Source organism: Tribolium madens, unplaced genomic scaffold (genome assembly GCF_015345945.1).
Source record: "Tribolium madens isolate multiple individuals breed KSU strain unplaced genomic scaffold, Tmad_KSU_1.1 Scaffold_3;HRSCAF=73;Tcas5.2_LG2, whole genome shotgun sequence".
Taxonomy (NCBI): domain Eukaryota; kingdom Metazoa; phylum Arthropoda; class Insecta; order Coleoptera; family Tenebrionidae; genus Tribolium; species Tribolium madens.
In genome coordinates this window covers 8,598,934-8,623,392 of record NW_025401006.1, presented here as the reverse complement: position 1 = coordinate 8,623,392, position 24,459 = coordinate 8,598,934, and the positions used below count along the sequence as shown (strand labels likewise).

The following is a 24,459-nucleotide window of genomic DNA, read 5'->3' as shown; positions in this document are numbered from 1 at the left end:
CGGGACCTTATTGTGAATTCATGATACAACATGAAAAATACACGCCATAAATCCTCACTCTGCAGCTAATTTTCGGTTTGACTATTATAGGAGTTGTTAAAAGAATCAAAAGGAAGAGAAATTGGTTTTGTAGCGAGGTTTTCAGAATTGATAAAGACAATGTAATCAATCTGTGGACAAATGGACTGACTTAATGCAATTTTATTTTTATCGATCCCAGGAAAAGACAATAACTGCGGCCGGAAAGAAGAAATGTATTATAAATTCAATAAACACGTTAATCATTTTAGAATTACTATTACTTTATATCATCTTGAATATGGAGAAATTTTTAAACTAAATTTAATTTAATCTAAAACAGGTAGGTATGTGTTTCTAAAATTGGAAATTTTGGGTCTTGGCAAAAAAAGTTTATGAAAAGCATTATTATAACACAACGTTTTGCGTATAATGTGTATTTAGCGTATATTTTTTATGAAACATATTATTTTCTCCTTACATTTATTATTATCGCCCTATTTTTAATTTTGTTAATGGTCATTGTTTATGTTATGTGTGGATGATAGTTTTATTAGTATTTCATTATTTTTAAGGTGCAATTATTATTTTACTATGCTTTTATTATTTTTCATCTATTATTAAAGTGTATTAAAGTGTGTCGGATCACGCGCCCCAGAGAAAAATTTCGAGTAAGATAAGATACCAGGAACATGGAAAAAATGGCTACAAAATTCTATTTGTAAAAACATTTTGACACATATTTTTTGACATTTGACTTTTTTATGTCTATTTAATGATACTGATGATCTTCTATATGTTTTTTATAATTATTTAGTAAAAGTACAAAAATTTTGCCAATAAAAGCCCCAAATAACATTAAACAGAGTTACAATTTAGGATACAAATTCCTTGTTTTTTCTTCTAATAGCCTATAGCAAAAAAACTTAAAAATTTATTTTTCCACCATGTAGAAGAAATAAATAGAATCAAAGTGCAAAATATAAACTCTCGTAACTTCGAAATTTTTATAGATAGACTTTTTTTTAACATGTTGGCCATGTTTCTGATATCTCATCTTACATGGCATTTTTCTCTGGGGCGCGAGTTCTGGCGCACTCTGTATAATACTTTTACTGAAATTCACTATTTTTATTGAAAAAAATACTTGACGTTTAAGTGCAATACCGTCCATTTTATTTGTATCTTTATTATTTTAGAGTCTATCTTTTTGAAAATCGTAAATTTAAAAATGAGTCAAATGTTCATAACTTACTATAACTGGATGGAAAAACGATTTATATAGACGCCATTGACAATTTTTGTAATAATTTTATTTAAAGTCTCAACAAGTTTGGCTCATATTAAAAAAATTATCAATCGAACAACCACAAAAGTATCAATGAATTTTCTTTAGTTTAATGTTTACGAATTTTGTGTTCAATTTTCTAAAATGTCTTTTTAGATAAGACAATGTAGCCGCCAGTGTAATTTGTTCAAATTTTTGCTCTTGATAACATCTCAGAATCAGAATTTATTGATGATGGTTTTGCGATAGCGATCAGTGTAATAAGCGACAAATTTAACTTTGTCGTAACTTTGATTTTAAGAACCACTAAGTATCGAGAATAAGCTGAATCTCAATGTATTTAAGATTATTTTATGAGAGGTCATTAAAATGCAAAGCCTATCAAGATAATAATTACAAGATCAGAGAAGTACGACCAGAATGGTTGATTAGAACGGCTCAAATTGAGCGGGAAAAAATATTTGCTCATGTGAATTTCCTAATGAGCGCTAAAAATAAAGCGATAGCAGTTTAAACGTTTAGTGCGTACTATCGCGGCAGAGATTAGCTTAATCTCAAATTATTCCAACTCGAAGACCAACCGAGTGAACATTGGCCACAGTGAACTGAACCCGTTTTGCGTCAAAAAACCTAAAGTAAACAAAAATATTTCTATTGGGGAATTTCTCCGGTGTGAAAGATAAGGTTATAGACCTCATCCCAATTGTTTTTTAATCGTAAATGCAGCTATCTCATCTTTGAAATCAACTTAGAAAAGATAATTTGGAGACTTTTGCGCAACCGCTCTGAGAGATGGGGTAGTAGAGTAGGACGGATAGTGAGTGGGGAGGAATGGTACTCGCGACCCATTGTGTTATCAGAGTCTAAGCGGTAAGCAGTGATTGTTAAAGCCAAGCGAATAGTCGCTTATCCGTGGTCTCCATGTGCGCCAAACTCAAATCCGACGCCGCAGTGGCCTTTCGACGTCCCGACGCCCGTCTTGTGCTCTCTCAGTGACTTGTGCGCTCGAAGCTTTCGGTTGGTTAATCCTGGACTAAGTGCAGTGCGGCGACTAAGTTGTCGAAGTTCAGGACTTAAAGTGATTTTAGGATGTGTTTGGGTGATGCTCAACGCGGCACCACTCGCCTCTGACCTACTGGATGCACCCTAATGTGTATAAGTGAGTACGCGCTATTTACCGGAAAATTCGTACCTCGACCATCAATCACCACTGACGTATCTATTTTCACATCGGGATTAATCCACAATAGGTGCACGATTTTTATTTCGGGCGACTATTATTGTTATCTGACTTTTAACTTGGCTAAATTGAGCGTGAAATTTTTTCATGTTGATCGATCGGATTTCAAAGATCATCAATGAAATATTCACGCTGGAGCAGCGCTTATCATTGTTATTTTATTTCGCTTTTATCAATAAATTGACAGACTGTTTGTTTTTAATTAGCAATTTGGAACACATGATGTTTTTAAAAATGTTTATCGCAAGAATGTACATCACCTTAAATAAATGACTCACAGAATACATTTTCGTTTTGATTTTGCATACCTCTAAATTGGATTTATATTTTAGTGCTTTTATCTGAATAAATTAATTAATTTGCTTCCATTGTTAGTATTTTTATTTTGTAGATTACATATTTTTCAATTTATTTGTATTTAGTTTGATTTTTATCAAAATTCTATGAAATTGTTTAATTTTATACGTTTCAAGAGGATTTTGAAATAGATAGGAATTTTCACACGCGAAATTTATTGTCTGCAATTTTATATTGTATCAAGCGTTATCAGTTTCTATTTGTAAAATTACTTTTGTAATTTCCTAATGTACGTATGTACATTTATCTATCTCTTTAAATTCCGGAACAACAATATTAGACATTGTTTTTAATATTTATTTAATCGTCATTTTATAAGGATTTATAGGGTTAAATTTTACCGAATAATGTCTTATTCTGCACATTTTTTTAAAGATTACGTTTTTGGTGACTACTAAACGATTATTTTTGATTAATAAGAAATGTTTGTGAAATATTTTTTTAATGGATATAAATTTTGAATTTGAAGTTATTATTAAAATTTAAAATGTAATGTAAAATGTAACTAAAAATTGCAAAATAAATAAATCTGTCTATTTCATCAAGACCGTATTTACACCTGAACTGTATTTTTACCTGAAATCTCAAATTAACAATTAGAGAACCAAATGTGGAGGTATCCGGGTACTACATAAGTATGTACAATAGCTATTACATATGTAATAAAATAATTTCTGTTATTACATCTGTAACTTTATGACAACGCTATTAAAGAGTACTCGTTAGGGTGCTGAAATGGCCGTTAAAGCAATCTTTTCAGTACATATGCATTTTTTGTAAACAGTGTTGAAGTAGGCACGAATTTCTAAAAACTATATTTTTAGAATGAGTTTCACAAATTTTTGGAGGTTGATCATTAATTTTTTCACTCTTTTCAAATTTCTTGGAAATCGTCAATAAAAAACTCATTTCAACGTTTTTTTTTATTTTTGACCCAAACCGTTAAATTGCCTTATTTTCGAAAACTATTTTTTTTTGTACTAACTTACGAAATTAGTTTTAAATGATACAAAGTGGTTATAAATGATTTTCATCTAGCCAGCTGTGAATTTTCCATGTAAAATAAAAATGCCGCTTTACGAAAATAGGGGTACCTACTTGTTTTAACTCAAAATTAAAAAATCGCCGTTTAGTAAGCGTCCACTTCGAAAATAGACTTCAATTATAAACTTGTTTTCTTCCAAAATATACATTATTATTAATTATTATTGGAAATTAGTTGAAACAATAAAAGTTTAATTAACAACAATTTATTATTAATTAATAAGTGACACTAATGACAGAAGTAGAACTTTCAAAAAAGTAGAGCGGCATAAATAAAGTTACATGCAAAAAAATTCCAAAGCTGGCTAGATGAAAACCATTTATAACCACTCTGTATTTTCATTATATGCTTCGGTTTTAAAAATTGTTGTGAAAAGTATTGGAGAGAATTTTGAGGACAATTTGAGCTTGAAATATTGCTTTCACGCCTCAGGAAGTACTTAATTTTTTAATCCACCTACTGTTAATTTACGTGTTGTGTACCGTTTGGTATGTAGCATTTTTGGAATAAAAGATCTTGCCATAAACAAATAAAAATAATTTATCGTCGTGGGAACTGCATAATCGATACCCCACGCACGCCAGACCTGAGCCTAATGGAATTACCATAGTTTTTAAGTTTTTGGCATCTTTATGTCCGAAAATAATGTCGGTTTTGTTGATGAGCGCCACTCAGGGTGGCTAGAGAATAATTTTATTTATTAAAGCCTGTCGACCCTTGTCGCAACTAATTTCCACCAGCAGCAGTAGTAAAACGGGAGTGCGTGGATGATGGTGTTGTCGACCTGAACACTAACCGTCGCCTGGTAACGCTTGCTTTATGAAGAATGTGTCGATAAACAATCAGATTCCTACGACTTACACATGCAATTATACTCCAGTCTGCAACACATAAAACTGAAACTCTCATTGTTTCCATCGCGGAGAGAAATACCGGCCCCGACACGCATTTTATTAATAACAATTGCAATTTTTCATTGTCCAAACATGGCTGCTTCTTAACGGCCAATCACGGGAAAAATCGCATTGTTAACATGATTCTTCGTGAGAAATCTAATAAAATCCGGTCACGCTCACACCAGAATCAACTAATAAAACAATTAATGTTCTGATCAAAATTCAATACGTGCCTCGCAAAAAAGACTTTTTGGTCAAGTCGGCGACTTCAAAGAATTGTGCTTTTCTATTAATTTTGACGTTTACGAGGAAAATTATTACGCTGTCCCAAATTTCGAAAGTTGGGAAGATAACCGGACGGCCTGTATGTGACCCTGAAAGCAACTTAATATGTCAATAATAATAATTGATACGAAAAATAACAGCGAGTTCCTCGTTTCTCTGTAAATTACCAACACTAACCAAGCGACAAATAATGATTCTTATCCGCGACAAGGACAGTAAAATTCAGTTGTGTTTATTAATTTTTTCGTGTTTGGCTCATTTGAGACCGTTCCAAGGTGTATATTAATAAAATTTATGACGTACTCTCTAAATAAAATATAAAAGTTAAAAGCTTCATTCAACAGAGCTGCCTAAAATTTCTAGTTTTATTGTCCTTTGATATATTTTATGGATCGAGAAATTTATAGGATACATTACTTAATAATTCTGTTTATGGTAGATTTAAATGATTTAAAAAGACACAATTAAGACACAACGATAGAAAAGAAATACCTCTGATGCAAAAATGTCCAAAATTAAAATTGTTAGCATATTTGGTAAAGTCACGACCTTGGCAAACCAACCGGTGAAAAAATGTATCTAAATGTATGACGCAATTAAAATAATCACTGATTTAATGCTTAATTCCGTACTTTAAAAATGCTATAAATTATCTCTTAGATGTAGACCAAACACGCAACAGGTAATTTCTAAAAATAATAATTATTTCAGCAAAAATTAAACAGTTTCTAATTGGTATTATCATAAGCCCGAAATAGGGATTACGTTATCTTACACTATTTGAAAAAATTCAGCAAAAATAACGAATGTTTGCAATTAAAAATGCAAAAGGCATGTAAACAACAATAACTAGGAACTCCTTTTAATAAAATTTCTAATACACTAACTTAATCTTTAATATTCATTTCGCTTTTTCTTCTTCGAGGTCAGTAATGAACAAGTTAATTTGCGTATTACGCCCATTGCACCATTTGTCTTCCAGGTGTATAACGAGAATCTTTCTCTTATTCACTTAACTCGCGCATTCATTTAAATACTTAATTAAGGATACACCCTTGCACCAATGGAAGTCGAACCGAGAGATGTTATCGGACGATTATGCATCCAATTCGTCTGAAATCGAATTTAGCCAGGATTTACAATGTTGATAATGTTGTTTTTATACACAGGCTTTTTGCTTTTTTAAGCATCAATCCATTACTGATTTTTCGAAAAAATAACGTTTTTATTGGCACTAAAGTGAATTTTAATAAATATATTAAATTGTGCAAATTATCATAATATTGGTAGTGGTCAAAACAAACACTGAATTTTTTTTTTAAGAATAAAGACTTAATACTGTGAAAATCTTTGATATGAACATTTTAATTTTAAATTCTTAAAGTTTTTATTTTTTCTATTTTCAGTCATTGTAGAATGAAAGTGTGTGTTATGCTATAAGTTTTTAATCTTGATTAAAGTTTCGATTATTATCTCGTAATTTTCTAGATAGGTGTACTAGATTTTAATGTCGGGCTATTTTTCTTGAGCTTTCAGTGTCGTAAATTATCTTTGGCCTAAATTTCTGAAAGCCATTGCGTGTGAAGCGTTGACGATAGAATATTTAATTATTGTGTGTATGTCTCAATTCAGTTAGTTGTAATTTGTCGCGCATTTGTACAACTATCTTTAGTGATAAAGTGAGTATAACTAAGTGGTGACCATAAATTACTGTCGTTATCGTATTAACTACTGAAAATGCTTTATAATGTATTCAAATGAAGAGTAAAGCTGACGGCTTTTTAAGTGATGGCCGAAAGCTCCTGGCTAAACCATTACGTGATTCTGGATCACAAATCAAAGAAAAATCGCCTCGGATTCGACCATTGACGTATCAATTTGTTAAGACTGGGACGATATAATTTATTTTTTATAACGAATAAACATGCCATATCGAATTTGTTGTTTGTTAAGATAATCGTTAACGATCACGCTGTGTTTTATTAATTTCGAACAGCACCACTATTCCTGACGTCATTTTTATTCCATCGTGTATAAATTTGAAAACTCCATATTCGATTAATTCAATGATAAATCGCCACTAATCTATTTATGTTAATTGATATTAATGATGTGCGTAATAATCATAACATATCACTCAGATTTATTACTCTCATTTATTACTTCTTTGCAAAGTAGGGTGATTTTCCTCCTTCCAACTACAAGTTAGAGGTTACTCTCCTTGACCTGCAACACTAAAAAAACTGCCATTGCGCCCCACAGCGTTTAAGGAGGCAACATGGAAAATATGTGAAATCTCTGTGAAGGAATGTAAAGTCGAGTAAAAACAAGATTTTATTTGTAGTTTTCATAAACAAATATGAATAAATCAGATGTTCAAGTACAAACATGACCGCTCCTGGTTGTTTAAAGCGTGGCAGACCTGGCAGACCTCAAACCCACATCCTATTGTTCAATCAAATATCATTTAACACAAGATGACATCGTATTTGCAATGATTCATGTGGGCCAGACTTCTGAGTCTAAGATTTAATCACAGGATAATTGGCCGACAACAGACTTTTTTTTTTAATAAATAGAGGCAGGATTCTGTTGTAATTAATCCAGAGTGGTAATTTATGTCGGCAGTTGTCGCCGTTTCCGGACAAATTGAAGGTAGCTCTTGTAATGATGATATTGAAGGATTATACTCCTTTTAAGTTGAGTAGTAATTCCGCTTTGAACGTTCAATTTGCATAGATAAAAGATACAGATCTGGACTGTAAGCATTTCATTGAGATAAGAATAAATAACATTCAAAGCTCGCATCCAATTTACTTGAGTGTAGGCAGTAGTGATTCGTGTCTGTAAACTTGCAAAATCGAAACAAAAATAAATCATCATTTTAAACGTGTCCAAAGGATTCGTCCCACTTGGTAAATCTGAATAGGACATAATTTTTTTGCCGGTAACCTCATGGTCGTGTCTGGCGCCAGTGTGTAAAATACCTAGAATCGTAGAGATGCGACCACAATCTCCAAAATCGTCCATCTGGTATGAATCATGCGAGTAAAATTGTTTTAATGTCATTTTCAGTGTTAAGTGAGGAGAGCCGCTTATCTCAATTACACGCTTTTTACAGCTTTTTGGAGCTGTCAGACGCTCATTAGTACGATTTACGGGACTAATCAAATCGCGTGTTTGAAATATTATGGAATTAAAACAGTGTCATGCTATAAATATTTATGCGGCCGGTGGTTCTTCGTGTTGCGATGCATTTCAATGCAGATGAGCGAATTACTACCGCTATTAAAGTCGCTTTCGAATTAATCACACTTTTTTGGTAATCTCATCCGGCAAAAATGCTTTTCTAATTCGCTACTCTTCCGATTAAAATGTAAGTGGGACATGGCTAGACACCTGATAAAATCTTTCGAATTAAGACCAATTCACACCAAATGCAATATTATTTTGTTTGATTTATTTACAGCGAAAATGTTACATTGCCACGAAGTGTAAACTATCAAATAAACCTCCACATTTAACATTTCCGTCAGACTATGACAAAATTATTAAAATTATGATATATGTTTTTGTGTTAATATGTGGGTCAAGTTTTAAATTTTGCGTCAACTTTCGTAGAAATTTTTTTCGCCGAATAGAAATTAGTTTTAAAGAAGAATAGTCGTAAAAATAATTAATAGCTGAATTAATTTTAAGCAACCTTTTGTCGCTTTGCTATTCTAATCTAAGCAATTTAATTTAAATAATTTTGCACTGAATCTTGTCATGCGGTGTTGACATAAAATGTAGCCGTGGACTGGTATGTTGCTATAGGGATATGGGAGATGTGGGAGTAGTAGTTCCTCCTCGAGCGATCTTTCTGCTACTGTTAAAATGGATTTTAATTTGACTGTAGAGTAATAAATTTGAAATTTTTGTTTTTATTTTTCCAACCGAGCATTCCATTTACCGTTTAAAGTGTCTCAAAGTGAGTGAATTAACCGGCCCATGTTGGAGATAAGCGACATCTGATACGATTATGAGGTCCAATTAACCGGCCCTCAATTTACAATTTGGAAAAAATATATAAGGGTGAAGCCGCATTTACCACTATCTTGTAATTGACCTACCAGTTCTACATGGGTGTAGCTAAGTAAGACTTTCCCAAATTTCCATATTGAGTCGTTCTCGACGTCTTTTACGTATATTACAAGAACGCATTACCATTACTTCTGCGTGAGAACATGTGCTAGGTGTTCGATAACATCAACCAAATCCACGTCTAATTGCAGCAAACGACACGTGTAATAAGATTCACTGGTACATTGAGAAACACCTTATCAGAGCGTTCGTGAAGTTATTTATCCCCTTGTTGTGCAATATGAAAAATTCCTCTAAATATTTGACGAGCTAACAGTGAAGCTGGCATTCGGAGATATCGCAACAATCCTCTTACGTGGTCAATGGATGATAATAGGGTGCCATTGAAAGGACCGTTTGTGGTGTTAAAAGGATTAGTGGACGTTTTGCTAGCGTCAGCTGCCTGCTGAATAGAGTCAAGGCACATTAGCAGCCGGCGATGACCACCCAATCTGATTGACCATTGACGCCTAGCTCTTCCACATTTCGCCATTCTACTGTGTTATTAGACAGTTTGCGCCTATTCATTAAATAATTTATGACTTTCCAGATAAGAGCCGAACTACCTTCGGATAAATGTCACTCGAGGAAGCTCAAAAACAATGCAGAAATTACTTTCAGTTTTTTCAATTAGCTTTCTATTGTTGAGAGGCACTACATCTGGCGAAAATTCTCTAAACAAAGTAAAACTACATATTTACCAATCTCTCACGGGAGGTATTGAAATGAATGTAAACACTGCTCTGCAAATTTTCACTTTTTTCAAGCTTTCCTGAAGTAAAGCTCTACTTTCAGAATCGGGGTTAGGTAAACAGGTTGTCTCTGCTACAATAAATCCGTCTTAAAGGTTTCAGTAGCGGCGCCAAGGTGCATTTGCGTGTTACATAATTTTCATGTAGGTATTATCGCGTGTAGAGCACATTAAAAAGTGAGGATGATTGTCGGGCCTCAGGTTATATGCGAAGATTATTTTATTAAGTGGTGCTTTATGTCGAACGACTCTTACTAACTAAAAACCGTCATGCTGTGTACACATTCTCGATTTTCAACACATTTACGATATTTATTTATTACAGCAACATTTTATTTTGAATTCAGAAAAAACCGCCTGTATTTGCATATTATTAAGTAATATTCTGGCTGAGACACGCAAGACACTATAGCGCAACCTATAATGTCTAAATTTGATGTTATTAATTAGTCGATCTTATCGGCACTACATGAATATTCTGACGTCTTTGCACCCATCAAGCCTTTACTTTTTTCAGCACTCTCCAAATTATTGATAACTCTATTCTCGATGCGAGAGTTGTTATTTAAAAGCGATTAAAGGTGAAATTGCGACACGTTTTGTTAAATTGCACATGTGAAATTACAAGTTACGAGCTTCAACTCACCACCACACACGATGATTTTTTATGGGAAACGTAGTGGTGTTAACTAGTTTTTAATGTTTTTCAGTTCTTAATGAAGATGTGCACGGATTGAACGGTCAAAATGTTAACGATCTTTATGGCAGGTGCTAATTACTACCATTTTCGTTTAAATAGAGACGGTTTGCATCATTGCACTACGATTTGTTTAGCTCTAAAACAATTAACTTTTGTTAGCAGAGACGATTTACTTAGAACGACTCCACGAACGGTGACCTGAGGCAACCAGACTTGCGGTTTTCAAAATCTATTAGCTGAACTGGACCTATTCATCATTTTTATTAACTCAACTGTAATCAGCAAATTACATTTCAATTATTTCATCAATAAAATTATAAAACTTGTTTCCAACTGGTATTTTTTATGGAGGTATTTCCTTACTTTGCAGCAGATTTGACCATAAAAACCAAAAGGTGACAGCGAGTAAACAACAAATAATATTATGATCACCTACTTTTTTGTTTATGCGAATGAAATTAATACAATAAGATTGAATTTCAATGGAAAATACTATTTCGCGGACAGATTTCGTTTCAACAACCGCAATGACCGATAGGAATGGTATAATTTAACTTACGGAAGTAAAATTGTTTTTAAAGGTCTGACTAACTTCAATGATTCATATGGTTGGTTAAATGACCCAAAGTGTTACTAGTGGTCAAACACAACGTAAAATTTAAAGGCGGTTTAGGAAAACAGTGATAATAGTATCTCAACAGGATTCAGTGCTTTAGTTGATAAATAAAAAATTATATAATGTCAGAAAAGAAAGTTTTTTAAAGTATGGTTTGATAAAGCTTTGCATGATATTTAGCTCTACAAAATAAAAAGCAACTGGTAAATGGAATATAAAGCAGTTATTTAATTGCAAACTTGTTTACTTCAATTTTTAAAAGGTTTTTTTGCGTCAAAGTCTGATGCAAGAAAAGTAATACAATTTATGAAATTGAGTTTCACAGATTATTATTACTGATATTTTGAACCTACTGAAATTGTCATGATGCACTGAATAAATCTCAGCCTGACTGTTCTGAAACGTGTCTCGTGGAGAGCTTTTGAGCTCTTTTTGGAGCTTTATTTTCCGGTCCAAAAAGTGAGTGTGATTCCAGTGTTGACACTGTTGACACTTGAGTTGTACAAGCAGGAAGAGTTGTTTTAAGACGTGCTGTCATTGCTGATGATTGATAACGTGAGCAAGCTATTAACCCGTCCAGACCTAGTATAGTGGCGGGGGCGCCACATTATCGCTCCTTGTTTCGTGATTGACAATCATAGACATACATGTCTTCACATGAAAACAGATTTTTCATTAGTGGCGCCTATGCAAATTTTCATCTTCGATACATAAATAAGTGGATAAACTGGCCTTTAAATGGGACTCGTGTTTTACCATGTGTTCCGTGAGATTTAATGCGATTATACTTGTGATGATCTAAGTTTAACAAATAAGGGGATTTTGGGAATTTGTAAAACATTTGCGAATATGACTAACTTTAAAGGAGATTTATAACACATTGACGAAATTTTTTCACATTTTTATGCTAGTTTTAATCATGTCATCATTTGGTGTGCAATTCTGCAGTATGTGAGTTTCTGTATTACAATTAATAAAAAAATATTTCTAAAAGTAATGGATTTTTTGTGACCAACCCAAGCACACGCTTGTGCCTTGTCAGATATCTTATCAAAGAAAAACCGTTTATTCTATCTGACGTTAAGGTTAGCTTATGCAATGTTGTATCTCGTACATTGCCACAGCAGCATCTCTAAACTTCAATATTTTTTGCGCGATCAGACTAGACGACCACAATGTCGGAATCACTACTTGTAACAAGTGTGCAATTAGGACTCGCGTTTGGTCGATTTAATAATGAAATCCGGCGCTAAATGTCGGGACGCCAGTCACACTTTTTTTCATATTGGCGTCGTCATACATGCCACATTGTTCCACTTCATATTTAAAGTATGAATAAACTAGTAGCGTTTCAGTGGTGGCACGTGCTCTAGTCTGAAAACGCTCCAAGTTTGGGGCATGGAACAATCCGCAAAACTGAAAAGACTTTGGTAAATTATTTTTCGTTTATAAAACACATAGGTGCCAATTATTTACTAACTAATAGTAACTTCAATAAGTAATTGACCGAAACAATAACATTTTGATTTTTGTACTTATTTATTGTTTGTATGACGTCTTTTCTTCATTTCGTTTTATTCAGAACTGCATTACTGAAATTCTTCATCTTTATGCGCTATAAAATAATAATTGTATTGTGTTTGTACCGGACTATTACATCACAATTATTGCGTTTGTGTCGTGAATGGAAAATGTTTGTTGTCATGTTATATTTCAAACTTATTTTGTTTTGACTCAATTCTAATTTTTTTCTTTTATTTCAGGAAACATCATAAACCGCAATATTTGATATTGGTACTTCTTTGCGTTATGGTAAGTACTCTTCACTTTAAATTCAACGGCAATGGTGAAAAATAAAAATGTTAACTCAACAAGATTAAGTAATAATTGTAGTCAACCTCAATTTAAGCTGATAGTTAATTAATTATTAACATCAATTACTAATTAAAACTGATATCTATTTGTCGTGGTTACTAATTAAGTTAATTTATGGTTAATTATGTATGCTTATAAATACCTAAAGTTTTGCTTTTGTTTGAGTTATTGTATTTTTTTTCTGATTTCTTTAGGATAATAATATAATAATGCAAGTACTCACCTATGGTTTTGTCACAACTCGGAGACACTGTCTGAAAATCAAAAAATATATATTTTAGAAATGTATTTTGTTTTTTATTACAGATTTTAAACTATTATAATTATTAAGTTATCATTATTTTACGAAGCTTTGGAATTTCTGAAACTTTTATAGCCACTTAGCAGAAACACTGTTTTGAAAAAGATTCTATTGTAACGTCAATACATGCAAACAATTGATAATAAAATAAAATTTATGTCTTGAAATTAAGCTGAATGTTGTCGCCTAACGTGCTTCCTGCTTAAAACTAAGTAATAGGCTTAAAAGAATTATTGAAATTATTAAAACCTTCCTGAGATATGTTTTGTATTACAGATTTTATGTCAGCCAGTCTTCTCCGCACCAAACCTATGTAATGTTGGTGTGAGAAAAACTAAGATTTTTTCACAATTCACGAAAGGGTATCTTCGAATAGAGGCAAACAAAGTTGTGGCGAAGGAAACAGAGGATTATCCGAGTGATCTTGGTATGTTTAAAACTCTGATCTAAAAGAAAGTTGTAATTATACAATTTTTAGAATATTTATACAAGGTGACAGTAGAACATTCCATTTTGTTGTATCATATAAAGAGCGGAAAATTTATTTGTTGGAACCGCAACTACAAGAACCTTATTGCTAAGGTAAGTTTGTGAATTGATTAAAAATAGAGTTTTTAATTGAGCATAATTACAGAGGAATCCACCATCATTAGATTCCTGCAAATTTCAAGAGCAAGTTTCGCCTTTGCATCCAAAAGCAAACGTATACTATTTGACAATCCACAAAAATAAGGAAAGAGTGATACGATTTAACAGAAAAGGTGGATTTGCAAAGTGTCATCGTTGTTGTGATCAGAGGTCAAAAAAGGACCACCACAGGTCACAAATAAATGGGACAACTTCGATTTCAGATAAATTATCATGCGAGATGTGTTGTAATAAACTTTCAAGTGCCGACTTTCTACCGAAGGATGAGTGTGATAGTTCTTTCTTGTCGGACTTTTGCAGGAAAATGAAACGCGTGAAAATCAGAGGCCATAGTATAACTCCTGAAATAGTGGACGTGTGTAAATATGAATGGAATAAGAGCCAATGACTGCGTCGATAATTCAGTACAGTGTGTCAGTATTTTATAGTATCTATGAAGTATGTGAAATTGTACAAAGCTTCCGTCTAAATCGCCGATTTTGCCGATTTTGCCGATTTTACTCTACTCTACTACCAACGGACGTTCGCTTTGTATAAATGTATTGTATGCGATGTACAAACTTATTGTACACCCATATTCATAAATACTATATGAAAAACCCGGTTTCACACATAAGTTGTATAGGTATTGTAATTTATTTTTTATTTTTGCTTCGTGTATTAATTTCAACGTGTCTTTGTAAAGTTTGTATGTAAATTATTAATCGAGTTTTTGACTATGAATGTGAGTGTACAGTCTTATTTTAACCCCTATGGGGTCTTATTTAATTCATCTTATATAACTTTTGTACATTATTATTTATTTTTTTGAATAAGTGTCGAGGCACCCATATTTTACTAAACGTTTTTATCTCATTTAATCGGTGCCTGAATTGCGCTATCCCATGTTTTAATGGTCCGTTGGGCAATCTATCGCAAAATACCAAATAATGAATGAGGCTTTGATAAAATGATATATAATATAGAAATTTTTATATATTATGTGTTATTCGTTGTTATTTGCTATTATGTCAGCCTCATATTGTTATAAGATCTGTGCCATGTAGAGGCAGTGTCCTTAATATTACATTCCAAATCATACATAATTATTACGCATTTACAACAAATACATAATTTAAAATAGCGACAGAGTTTTATTTCTTCAAACCAACAAATTCACCATGCCGACTGCAGGTAAGTTTCTCATAAAAGTGGAAGAAAATAACATTTTTATGCCAAGCTTTAAATCAATAATAATATTCGGGAGTTTTGTTTCAAAAGTTTTGCATCTTTTTGTCTTGGTCATGATAGCAGCTCGAAAAAGTTTATGAATAAAACTCTGCAACCAGCAAATGCATAAAATTACATTTCGAATCATTCGCTCGGCCGACCATGAAACTTTCGCCTTTGTAGCTTCGCTTCCTCGTAACCAATGGTTAACACCCGTGGCCAGTTTAGGTGGCTTTTGCCTTTATCACGGACCATTTGAAGATATTTTTTGAAAAGGATGTCGGTGTTTATCGAATTGCTTCCATTAGAGCCCGCTGAGGGCACGTGTGGACCCAACCGATAAATTATTATGGTCGCTGGTATTCAAATCCCCGGCAGATGCATGATCCACAGATTAACTTGGCAAGGGAAGAGGGCAATTCTTTTGTATTGTTTGTTCTTAATTCTGAACGGGTGTTAGCCTACTGCTTCTCTTCGTTTCAATTGAGCCGTGAAGAATTAGAGCAACCCTCAATCACCTTTTGGGCCAATTGGCCACCTTTCACTGCCACAAAGCATTGTTCGGGCATTAAAACCTTCACTTTTCTACCGGACTTATCACGGAAATTTCATGTTTATTGTTTTGTCCAAGTAATTAAATGTAATTAACATGTTCCCACTTCAACTTCAAGAGACTATTCAGAAAACTGTTAGCTTTATTTCTGTTGACAATTTAATTAACACGAGATTGTTAAAACTAGCTCTCGTGTTGAAACAGTAACAGTGGCGTAGTGGGGTTACATGAAAATAAAATAAAATTTTAATATCAAGTTTTAAGACCTGCGGTCTTTTTCTTTAGGGTTTGATAAATATAAAGTCGGGCTCAAACATTAAAGGATTAAAATAAATCATAATTTAAAGAATGTACGAGTCAGATTTTATCAAAATAACAACAGGAATAATCTGTGTTTGTTTGTGAGGTGCACCTCAGGGGATATCATACCAAAGTACAAATTAATTACATCGCTATCAGTACCTATCATACCGAATTTCCAACATACAGGTCAGTGATTTAATATATCTCCAAATTAAAAAAGAACTATTTTTTGTGTGGCACCATAAACCGTTTTATTGCACGGCTTCTTCGGGGGTAACATGTTTGTAATAAAGCTGTTATAACGTTTTATTATCTTAAACTTAAACAAATGGCTTTTATGCATGTTATAATATACAAGTTTAATTTGAGATAGTTCTTAAATTTCGTTTTTTACTGTTTCAGAGGATCTATAAAAATATTAAATAATCGATAGCCAACGTGAAAGTTGTTGGTAAGAGGTCATTTTTCAAAATTTGATGCTACACACTTTTTAGGCCAGCATATATTCCATATTTTATGATGTTTTTACAAGTGCGATAGATTATGTAATGGATTTTCGAGTTGGGTTGGACATTTTAAACAAAACGGACCTCTGGGGGGCATATCTCGTAAGCACGTTTAGGCTTTAAATCATTTTCGTGATGGTGAAGGTAAGGTAAATTACTGAACAACATTCAACTATTCACCCTAGAAGTATTAATTACGTTTTATGTGAAGAAATTTCTTACATAATATAATTATTGTAGATACAAATCGAGATTTTTATTACTAGTTTGTTTAATATAATCCTGGAGTCATTGTGATTTTGATCCAGATTTGTAGTGATTGTGATTATTTATTACCAACTGTGACATGCATCAATCTCGTTTATCACGATGCTAAGTGCTTATTTTTATTATTATCGCACTAATGCAGTTTTAGACATGTCAATCAATGTTATTTGTTAACAATTATTTTATGTGAAAGACAGTTTAATAATTTAGAAGAGCTGGCCAAAATAAGGTTGACAAAAAAGCTCCACGAGGAGTTGGCAGCTAATGACTTTTAAAAAGATATAGCTGTGTGATAGTGAATAGACAGATATAAACATAAATCATTGTAGCTTAAAGCTGCATACAATGAAATGACGTGGTCATCGGTAGTTGTTGACAATGAAGCATTTATTATTATGAGTTGGCGGACTTCTTGTTCACTCAGTAACACAGTCTCTTCGTGACCTCATGTTCATTAATTATTATGTAAAACAAACAGAAATAAGTCATCTTTTGGTGAGTGTTTGGGTGTCGCTTGTAAAAATTTGTTTGCGAATTCCAAGTTTTTTGTTTGTTTACTATAACGACTTGCTAAAATCCAAGTTTGCGAATGTTACATAAGTAACATAAGAGTTTTACGGATTTTATATGGGCAACTTATATTGACTGCTTTTGTCAACAAGCCTTGCAGAAATTTAAAAAAAGTTCTTTTTTTAAATGTAACTAATATAAAAAATTAATAATTAAGTCGAAGTGGAGTAATTTAAAATAAATAAAAACATCTCAAAAAGATTTAAGTGTAAAAGCAGTTCCTATATCATTCATTCATAGCAAACAATCGTTGAAATTTAAAGGGGCATGAATATATAGCTTTTAGCTTATTTTTTAAATTTCACTTAAAGTATCTTGTTATTGGAAACCTATTAATACAAAATCTCATATGGAAGCGTTCCCCACATTCATTAATTAAAAGTGTACTTTGCTACCTACAAAACTTAGTTTTGACAATTGGTGGTAAAAAAAGTACATATATTATAAAATGATACAAAATACGTTACCTATAAAATATTTTTTATTAATGGTAACATTAATATTTTTCGAAGTATTATTACAAAAAGTGAAAAAAATACAGTGAGATTTACAGCAGATTTATTTTATGTTATAGAATTTGCATTTTTATCTCTGTCAGGCTATACAGTCGCGTGCACTATATTATGGTCGTCAATGTCATTTTATTGAAAAAATTATTTTTGTATAGTTTGAATTCGTGCCCTAATTTCACCTGTAACAGAAAGCTTCTCGACGTTTAAATTATTTTTGACTTTTTGAGACAAAAACAATCAATCACAAAGGATAAATTACAAAAAGTTTGATGAATGACATTGACATTCAAAATATATTGCACACGACTGTACCTCTACTAGTCAAGGGATAAATTATATGACAATTGGGATAATTAGAGTACATATATACAGGTTGTTTCACGTAATTTTACGAGGCCTGCGCCTGTAAGATGCAATCAATAATACATATTCCGATACGAACTCGATTACAAATTTTGAAAAATTGGATAATCTTCTCTAGTTTGTTCACCCTTTCAAAAATTACAACATGTTTAGTTAGTTAGTGATTAAGATAGATAAACTACAATCATATTCATGCCGTCTCTTGATAGAACAAATTATAATTGTTTCTGAAAAACTGCAGTTTATGACTATTAATGAAACAGTGGTTAGTTTGACAACTACTGTCATGGGTTTCCAAAAATTAAATAATTAAATGTGTATTTTTTTGTATCCAGTGTTCTGTGACCTTTGTATATTTGGGTGCGTACATTAGGCGCAAGCTTCGTAAAGTTATGTGAAACAACCTGTATTTTGATTAAATTTTTTTTTTCTATATTTATATCAAGGTTAGTTACGATTTATTAGTTCTTAGACACTGAACGATTTGGACTCCACCGTTTGGGTGCAGTGTTTATTAAATATGCTGGTCTACAGTTTTAATGGCCTATAAAAATTTAAGTGTATCTCATTTACAATGTCACACACGAGGTGTAAATAAAAATTTCGTGACGGAGATGCGTATACTGTGGTTGATTTAGGTGTTGTTTGTTAAGGATTACAATAGTATTTACGGTTGTTTTGTAGTAAAATGTAGGATTTACGCTGTATCAAAGTTGAAAATTTCCCTTGTTTAGTCACGGTCGTCACGTTGTCTCTTTCGGTTTTCAAATCTTGAAGAGAAAATCTTTGATTAAATACAAGACGTCGAAAAAGTCTAAGACTCAGTTCACAATGCAGGAATATGCAGTACAAATGTTTGCTTACATTTCTGTGAAAGCGGGTGTATACATACTTAACGGAACTTAACGAACTTACCGTAGTAATTATCCTACCGGTTTTTGTATTTTTCTCATTATTTATTTGTTGTTTTAAGAATCTACTCCCTCCGTATAATTGTGAGCTACCTGCTATAAATTACTAAGTAATAAACTTAAAATTTATCTTGTAAATTTACTTAATTTGTGCTACATTCGTACGCGCGAAGGCGTAGACGAAGCGTTCAGGTTTTTACAACTCTATAAAAATATTTAATAATGGTAGCTTTAGACAAGAAAAATACGTCGATAAATCTTCGAGATGGTCGTCACTCTCGTTTCGTCTTGTCAAATTATAACGTGGGGTATGAGCCACATCATTAAAAACATAAACGTTTCCTAAAGAGGGTAATTGTAGAAAACCACCCTATAAAAAGTCATAAATCGTTAAAGACTGTCTGCTGAGGGTAAAAGTTAATTGGTCTGACATCAAGCGGTTTCTTTCTGTGGTCCCAATTACGCAACGAAATTGACGTCTTTGTTCAACCTGTTAGAATCTACATGGAAAAAGAGAAAGTTTCGAGACCTTTCGAATTTTTTTTTTTTTTCAAACGATTATTGCCATTTTATCCATAATTGAAGCGTTTAGATATCATTGGGCTGGAAGCGTGGAAGAACAGGGGAATGAAATAACAAAAGATTGATGCCGACTGTGGGGGGTCGTGCTCGAGGCAATGATATTCGATAGAGATGTAACGTAGAGGTTCGTCAACACAAATTTTTAATTGGACTCCAAATTCCACCTTGACGTCAATTTTTTTAGTCATAAATTAATTTTATTTGACACATATATGAAATATTTAGTGTTTTGAATTCACGATTTCGGACACTTTTATAGACATTGTGATAGACATCTAAAGACATTCAAAGTCCGGTACTTGAGCATTTGCGCACTATTAATTTTATCTATCTGATTGGACTTGAAATGGCAGTTACTTAACTTAAAAATTCTGGAATTCAAGAGATGGAAGCTACGAGTATGTTTATTTTTGGACCTTTAAGATGTTATTTAAACAATTAAGAAAAATATTTCCGATAGTCCTATAATCAGTGTTTGGCGGTATATTATCGATTCATGTTGTTTCGAGATTGATGGATGATATCCTTTAAGTTAAAAAGAAAATATATTTTAAGAGATATTTTTCTAGATCATTGATGTTGATCATTTGATTCATTCACTTTATATCTTATTTCAATCGGAAAAAAGTAAGTGGTTAAAGAACATTTTTGTTTGATATTCATTTACACTCTTATAACTTATAACGTAAAAAAATAATGGTATTATTGATAGGAAATTGGATTATCTAAAAACTTTACAGGATAAGTTTAGTGTGCCAACAAAGAAAAAAGTAAGCAACAATTGCATTGCTGCGCTCTACTGCAAATGTGATTAAATTTACTGTACAATTCTGGTAATTAGTATACAGGCTGCGCCAGAACTCGCGCCCCAGAGAAAAATATCAAATTTGTCCAGGAATTTCAATAAATAGCTGGTCTACTGTAATTTTCTGTCATGTGGGTGACATAATCTGCTAGTTTCCAGTATTAACCAGTAACCCACATGACATTAATAAATGTCAAAATTACAGTAGACCAATTATTTTTTTGAAAGTTCTGAGCAAGTTGCTATTATTTTTGTAACCTTGCAACGAATATAATTTTTCCACCACTCTCTCAGGTGCCCTTCTGGGATTGGTGGATTTAAGAGTCTAATAACTTTCTTATGCAAGCAAAAATTACTTCTTCGGCTGCACTTTTTAGCGACCTATTGCCGCTGGCACTTGACATTTTTCTCTGGGGCGCCAGTTCTGTAGTAATAACTTTTAATATAACATATTTGGAATTTCGTATTTATTCTAATCTTTTTTTTAGTAGCGTTGTATGTCAAAGATGTCTTAAATTTACATTTTTTTATTTTTTCGAGAAAAATTGGATCAAATTCAGCGGTTATGTTATTCTATTTTGTTTTTTCATTTCTCAAATAAATTCAAAATTAAGCTCTTTAGTGAAAAACTCATTGAAAAAAGATTTCATATTATCCCAAAAACTTCAAAACTACAAAACATTTTACATAAACCTTTTACTATTCCAAAGAATTTGAAATAGTGTGTCTCAATGAAAAATGGTCGTATTTAGATTTAAAAAATCCATTTCAAAGCTTCAAGTTTCTAGTCTTGAAATCTTTAGACAAAAAAATTTCTGAGCTGCGGTTATTGTAATCCTAAGAAATAGCCCAAAAAAACATTTTTTTAATCTTTTTTTTGGTCCACGGACTTGGGGAAATTTTTATTAATTAAATGAATACATGAGCGCGAGGGCTTGTTCATTCAGCTTTAATGTGATTTTTTATGTTTTTTTTACGTCGATTTATCGCTCAGTTTTTTAATGAAAAAGGATCGTTTTGTCTTTGTTGATCGATAGCTCAGCAACCAATGACCACACAGACAATGTAAGGACAGTTTCAAAAACTGGAATAAATTTTCTACAAGATGTTTTCACGATTTTTAGAAAAAAATAACTTTTTTGTTGTAAATCTACCGCGTATTCACGAATATTCATAGGGAGACTAAATCTGGCAATAGGTTTTTTTATAGCTACGCCCAATAGCTCTGAACTCGGACCGATTGATCAAAGTTTTACAAAAGAATTAAAGGCAAAGAATTAATTGTTTCTGAACATTGTGTAATCTTCATTAAAATGAAAAAGCATTTTTTTTCAACATTTTCCACAATTTCGCATGTTAAACTTGAAATAATGATTCGAAAAAATTGAAAAAAAAATTTTTGGTCTTTGAAAATGTAAAAACTCAAAAATTAATACTGAATAATTTTTGAGATTATTTATGTAGCTTTCGCATATTCTAATATTGTTCATCTTAAATTAATTGCATTAATGAAAAGTTAGCTGTATGCACCTCTAGACTTAGGAACATTCATGCAAGTTTTCAAGAGTCATTATTTTAAATTGTTTTCGATTTTTTATTTTAAATTTAACTGTAGTGTATTATTTTTCAAAACTCAACAACTTGAAACATTTGGCAACTTTGAACATGTACTATTTTCTTTACACTATTTATTGCATATTTTTATTATTGATTTTTTTCTTTTGAACTCTACAAACATTATATTTTTTTTTAATTTTCCTAATATTAAAATACAATAAATTCAGCAAGCATAGGGAAGAAGAGAATCGTTTTTTCGCGTAATAATTGTTCTCGAGTCTTACAACTTACAAGTAATATCAATTTTTTTTTATGCACCCACTGAAAATATAAAAAGTCGTCGCCCATGAACGTAAGTAAGAAAAATTGAAACCATGTGATGAAAATGCATTTTTTCTACCTACAGATTACTTAGTAGAACTATAGCATACATATTTTTGAATTTATTTACATAAAGCTTAGACAATTAAATAAAACAGATAAACAGTGATGAATTCCTATGACTGTTTGTAAATTTTATTTCCAGACAAGGACGCATTTAGAAAGTTTGTCAAAAACTGATTTTTATACAGGGTTAGTCACGTGAGGGTTATTTCTTAATTTGTTTTTGCCGCAACCCATTATACATATTGCAACAATTTCTTGATTCCAAATTTTGAAAATAATTATAACTAAATCCACGATAGCTATTGTTAGTCTTGTCTTTCACATTAACGCAAAAAAACATCTCTGAAACGATGCGACATGGTTTGTTATCGTTTACCAACCGACTATTGGTATTGTTGGTTGCGGCAAAAAAAAATTCAGAAATAACCCTCCCGTGAATAACCTTGTAATGAAAACTGCTTTTTTGAAACCTTGTCTAAATCATGCCGGTATAGTTATTTTTTTAAATCCTTAAGTCGACTTAAATATTATTTCTATTTTAAAACGCACAAAATAAATTACCTACTAGGTATGTTAAATTTGTTGGTCATTACACCTACGGGTTTGCAAGAAATATCATTATATGTATTATGCTATAACGTAAAAGCCATACAACGACACAACTGCATAAAATAAAGACATACAGTAACGTAATAATTCATTTGTATAAGAGTGTCGATGTCTCAATTTAACACAAAAATTATTTTAATTTACAGCAATTACGTCAACAGATTTATTTCATGGTTTGCGTCATAAAACGGCAATACATTGGCAATAATTAGATATTTGCTAATTAGAAACAGTGATAGGTACGTGTTTGGTACGTAAAATTATTATTGTGTGAAGTCGCCGAACATTCGCGTCATGAATACTAAAGTTGAGTAAAAAATACTTTGGTAATTAACCATGGAGAAGTATCTACCAGTACCCATTCAATGTTAGCAAATAATAATAATTAAAGAAAGAAAAAAGTATGTGCTTACATCGTCACATAAGTATATATTACAAGTTGTTTGTACAGAATCCAGTGGCGCCATCATTTATTAAATACCCGTCGAGCTTTTGAAAGCTCGCGAGTTTCAGGCGTCGTATTTATACGGCGATTAAAAGAAAATATAATAAAAAACTTTGACTCTCTTATTATTTTGCATTTCGCTGGATTATTTTATGTCATTCAAGTTTCTTATCAACCAATGACACACCTTGTTAAACGCATAAATATTGTAGTATGTGTGTCATTTGTGTTATATTACGTATTGTGTGAAAGATGAGGTTTTTTGTTTGTTCGTAGACGTTATCAGTTTAATTTTTACAGCAGTCTCACTATTCTTATACCCGGAAAAAAGAATACGGAAGCAGTGGCGTGCTTAAAATCTTTCGAAAAACTGTAAACTTTATGTCGTTCTCAGATGAATAGCTTCCGGAATCATTAGTTATTATGTCCTGAAAGGCCAGCCGGTGTGGCACCGCATTCGTATCACATAATTAATTATTTCTTCTGCAATAAAAAGAAGGGAAGAATTTGAAATATGTTAGTGTTCTTTACCTGAATTAGCTCTTTTGATGGTGTTATGAAGGTTGTTCCTCGGGTTGTCCACGCCAATAATAATTTGCGCGATAATTAACTAGCATCTAATTAAACAAATTTATTCTATTCATGGATTAAAATTTAATTATGTCAGGATTATAATTAATCACGTCGACAGTTAATAAATCATAACATTCACTACAAATTATTTTATTTAGATCGAAG

The 24,459-nt window shown here is 32.2% G+C and overlaps 1 protein-coding gene and 1 long non-coding RNA gene across 3 annotated transcripts in view; one reads left to right on the top strand and one right to left on the bottom strand.

The window, feature by feature from the left end:
• LOC123007261 overlaps positions 1 to 15,264 on the top strand; it is a 31,276-nt gene extending 16,012 nt beyond the window's left edge. The window contains exons 1-5 of one of the 2 annotated variants that reach the window (XM_044402451.1): positions 1,941 to 2,465; positions 13,082 to 13,130; positions 13,771 to 13,921; positions 13,973 to 14,076; positions 14,129 to 15,264. In XM_044402451.1, the coding sequence (XP_044258386.1) occupies positions 2,446 to 2,465; positions 13,082 to 13,130; positions 13,771 to 13,921; positions 13,973 to 14,076; positions 14,129 to 14,530 (726 nt within the window). In that variant the 5' untranslated portion in view covers positions 1,941 to 2,445 and the 3' untranslated portion in view covers positions 14,531 to 15,264. Of the gene's footprint in view, positions 1 to 1,940; positions 2,466 to 13,081; positions 13,131 to 13,770; positions 13,922 to 13,972; positions 14,077 to 14,128 lie in introns of those variants that run through there. The other variant, XM_044402452.1, reaches the window with a different exon arrangement.
• LOC123007262 overlaps positions 1 to 24,459 on the bottom strand; it is a 53,870-nt gene that overhangs the window by 9,421 nt on the left and 19,990 nt on the right. The window contains exon 2 of the long non-coding RNA XR_006412859.1: positions 13,417 to 13,447. This is a non-coding gene — a long non-coding RNA (uncharacterized LOC123007262). The remainder of the gene's footprint in view (positions 1 to 13,416; positions 13,448 to 24,459) is intronic.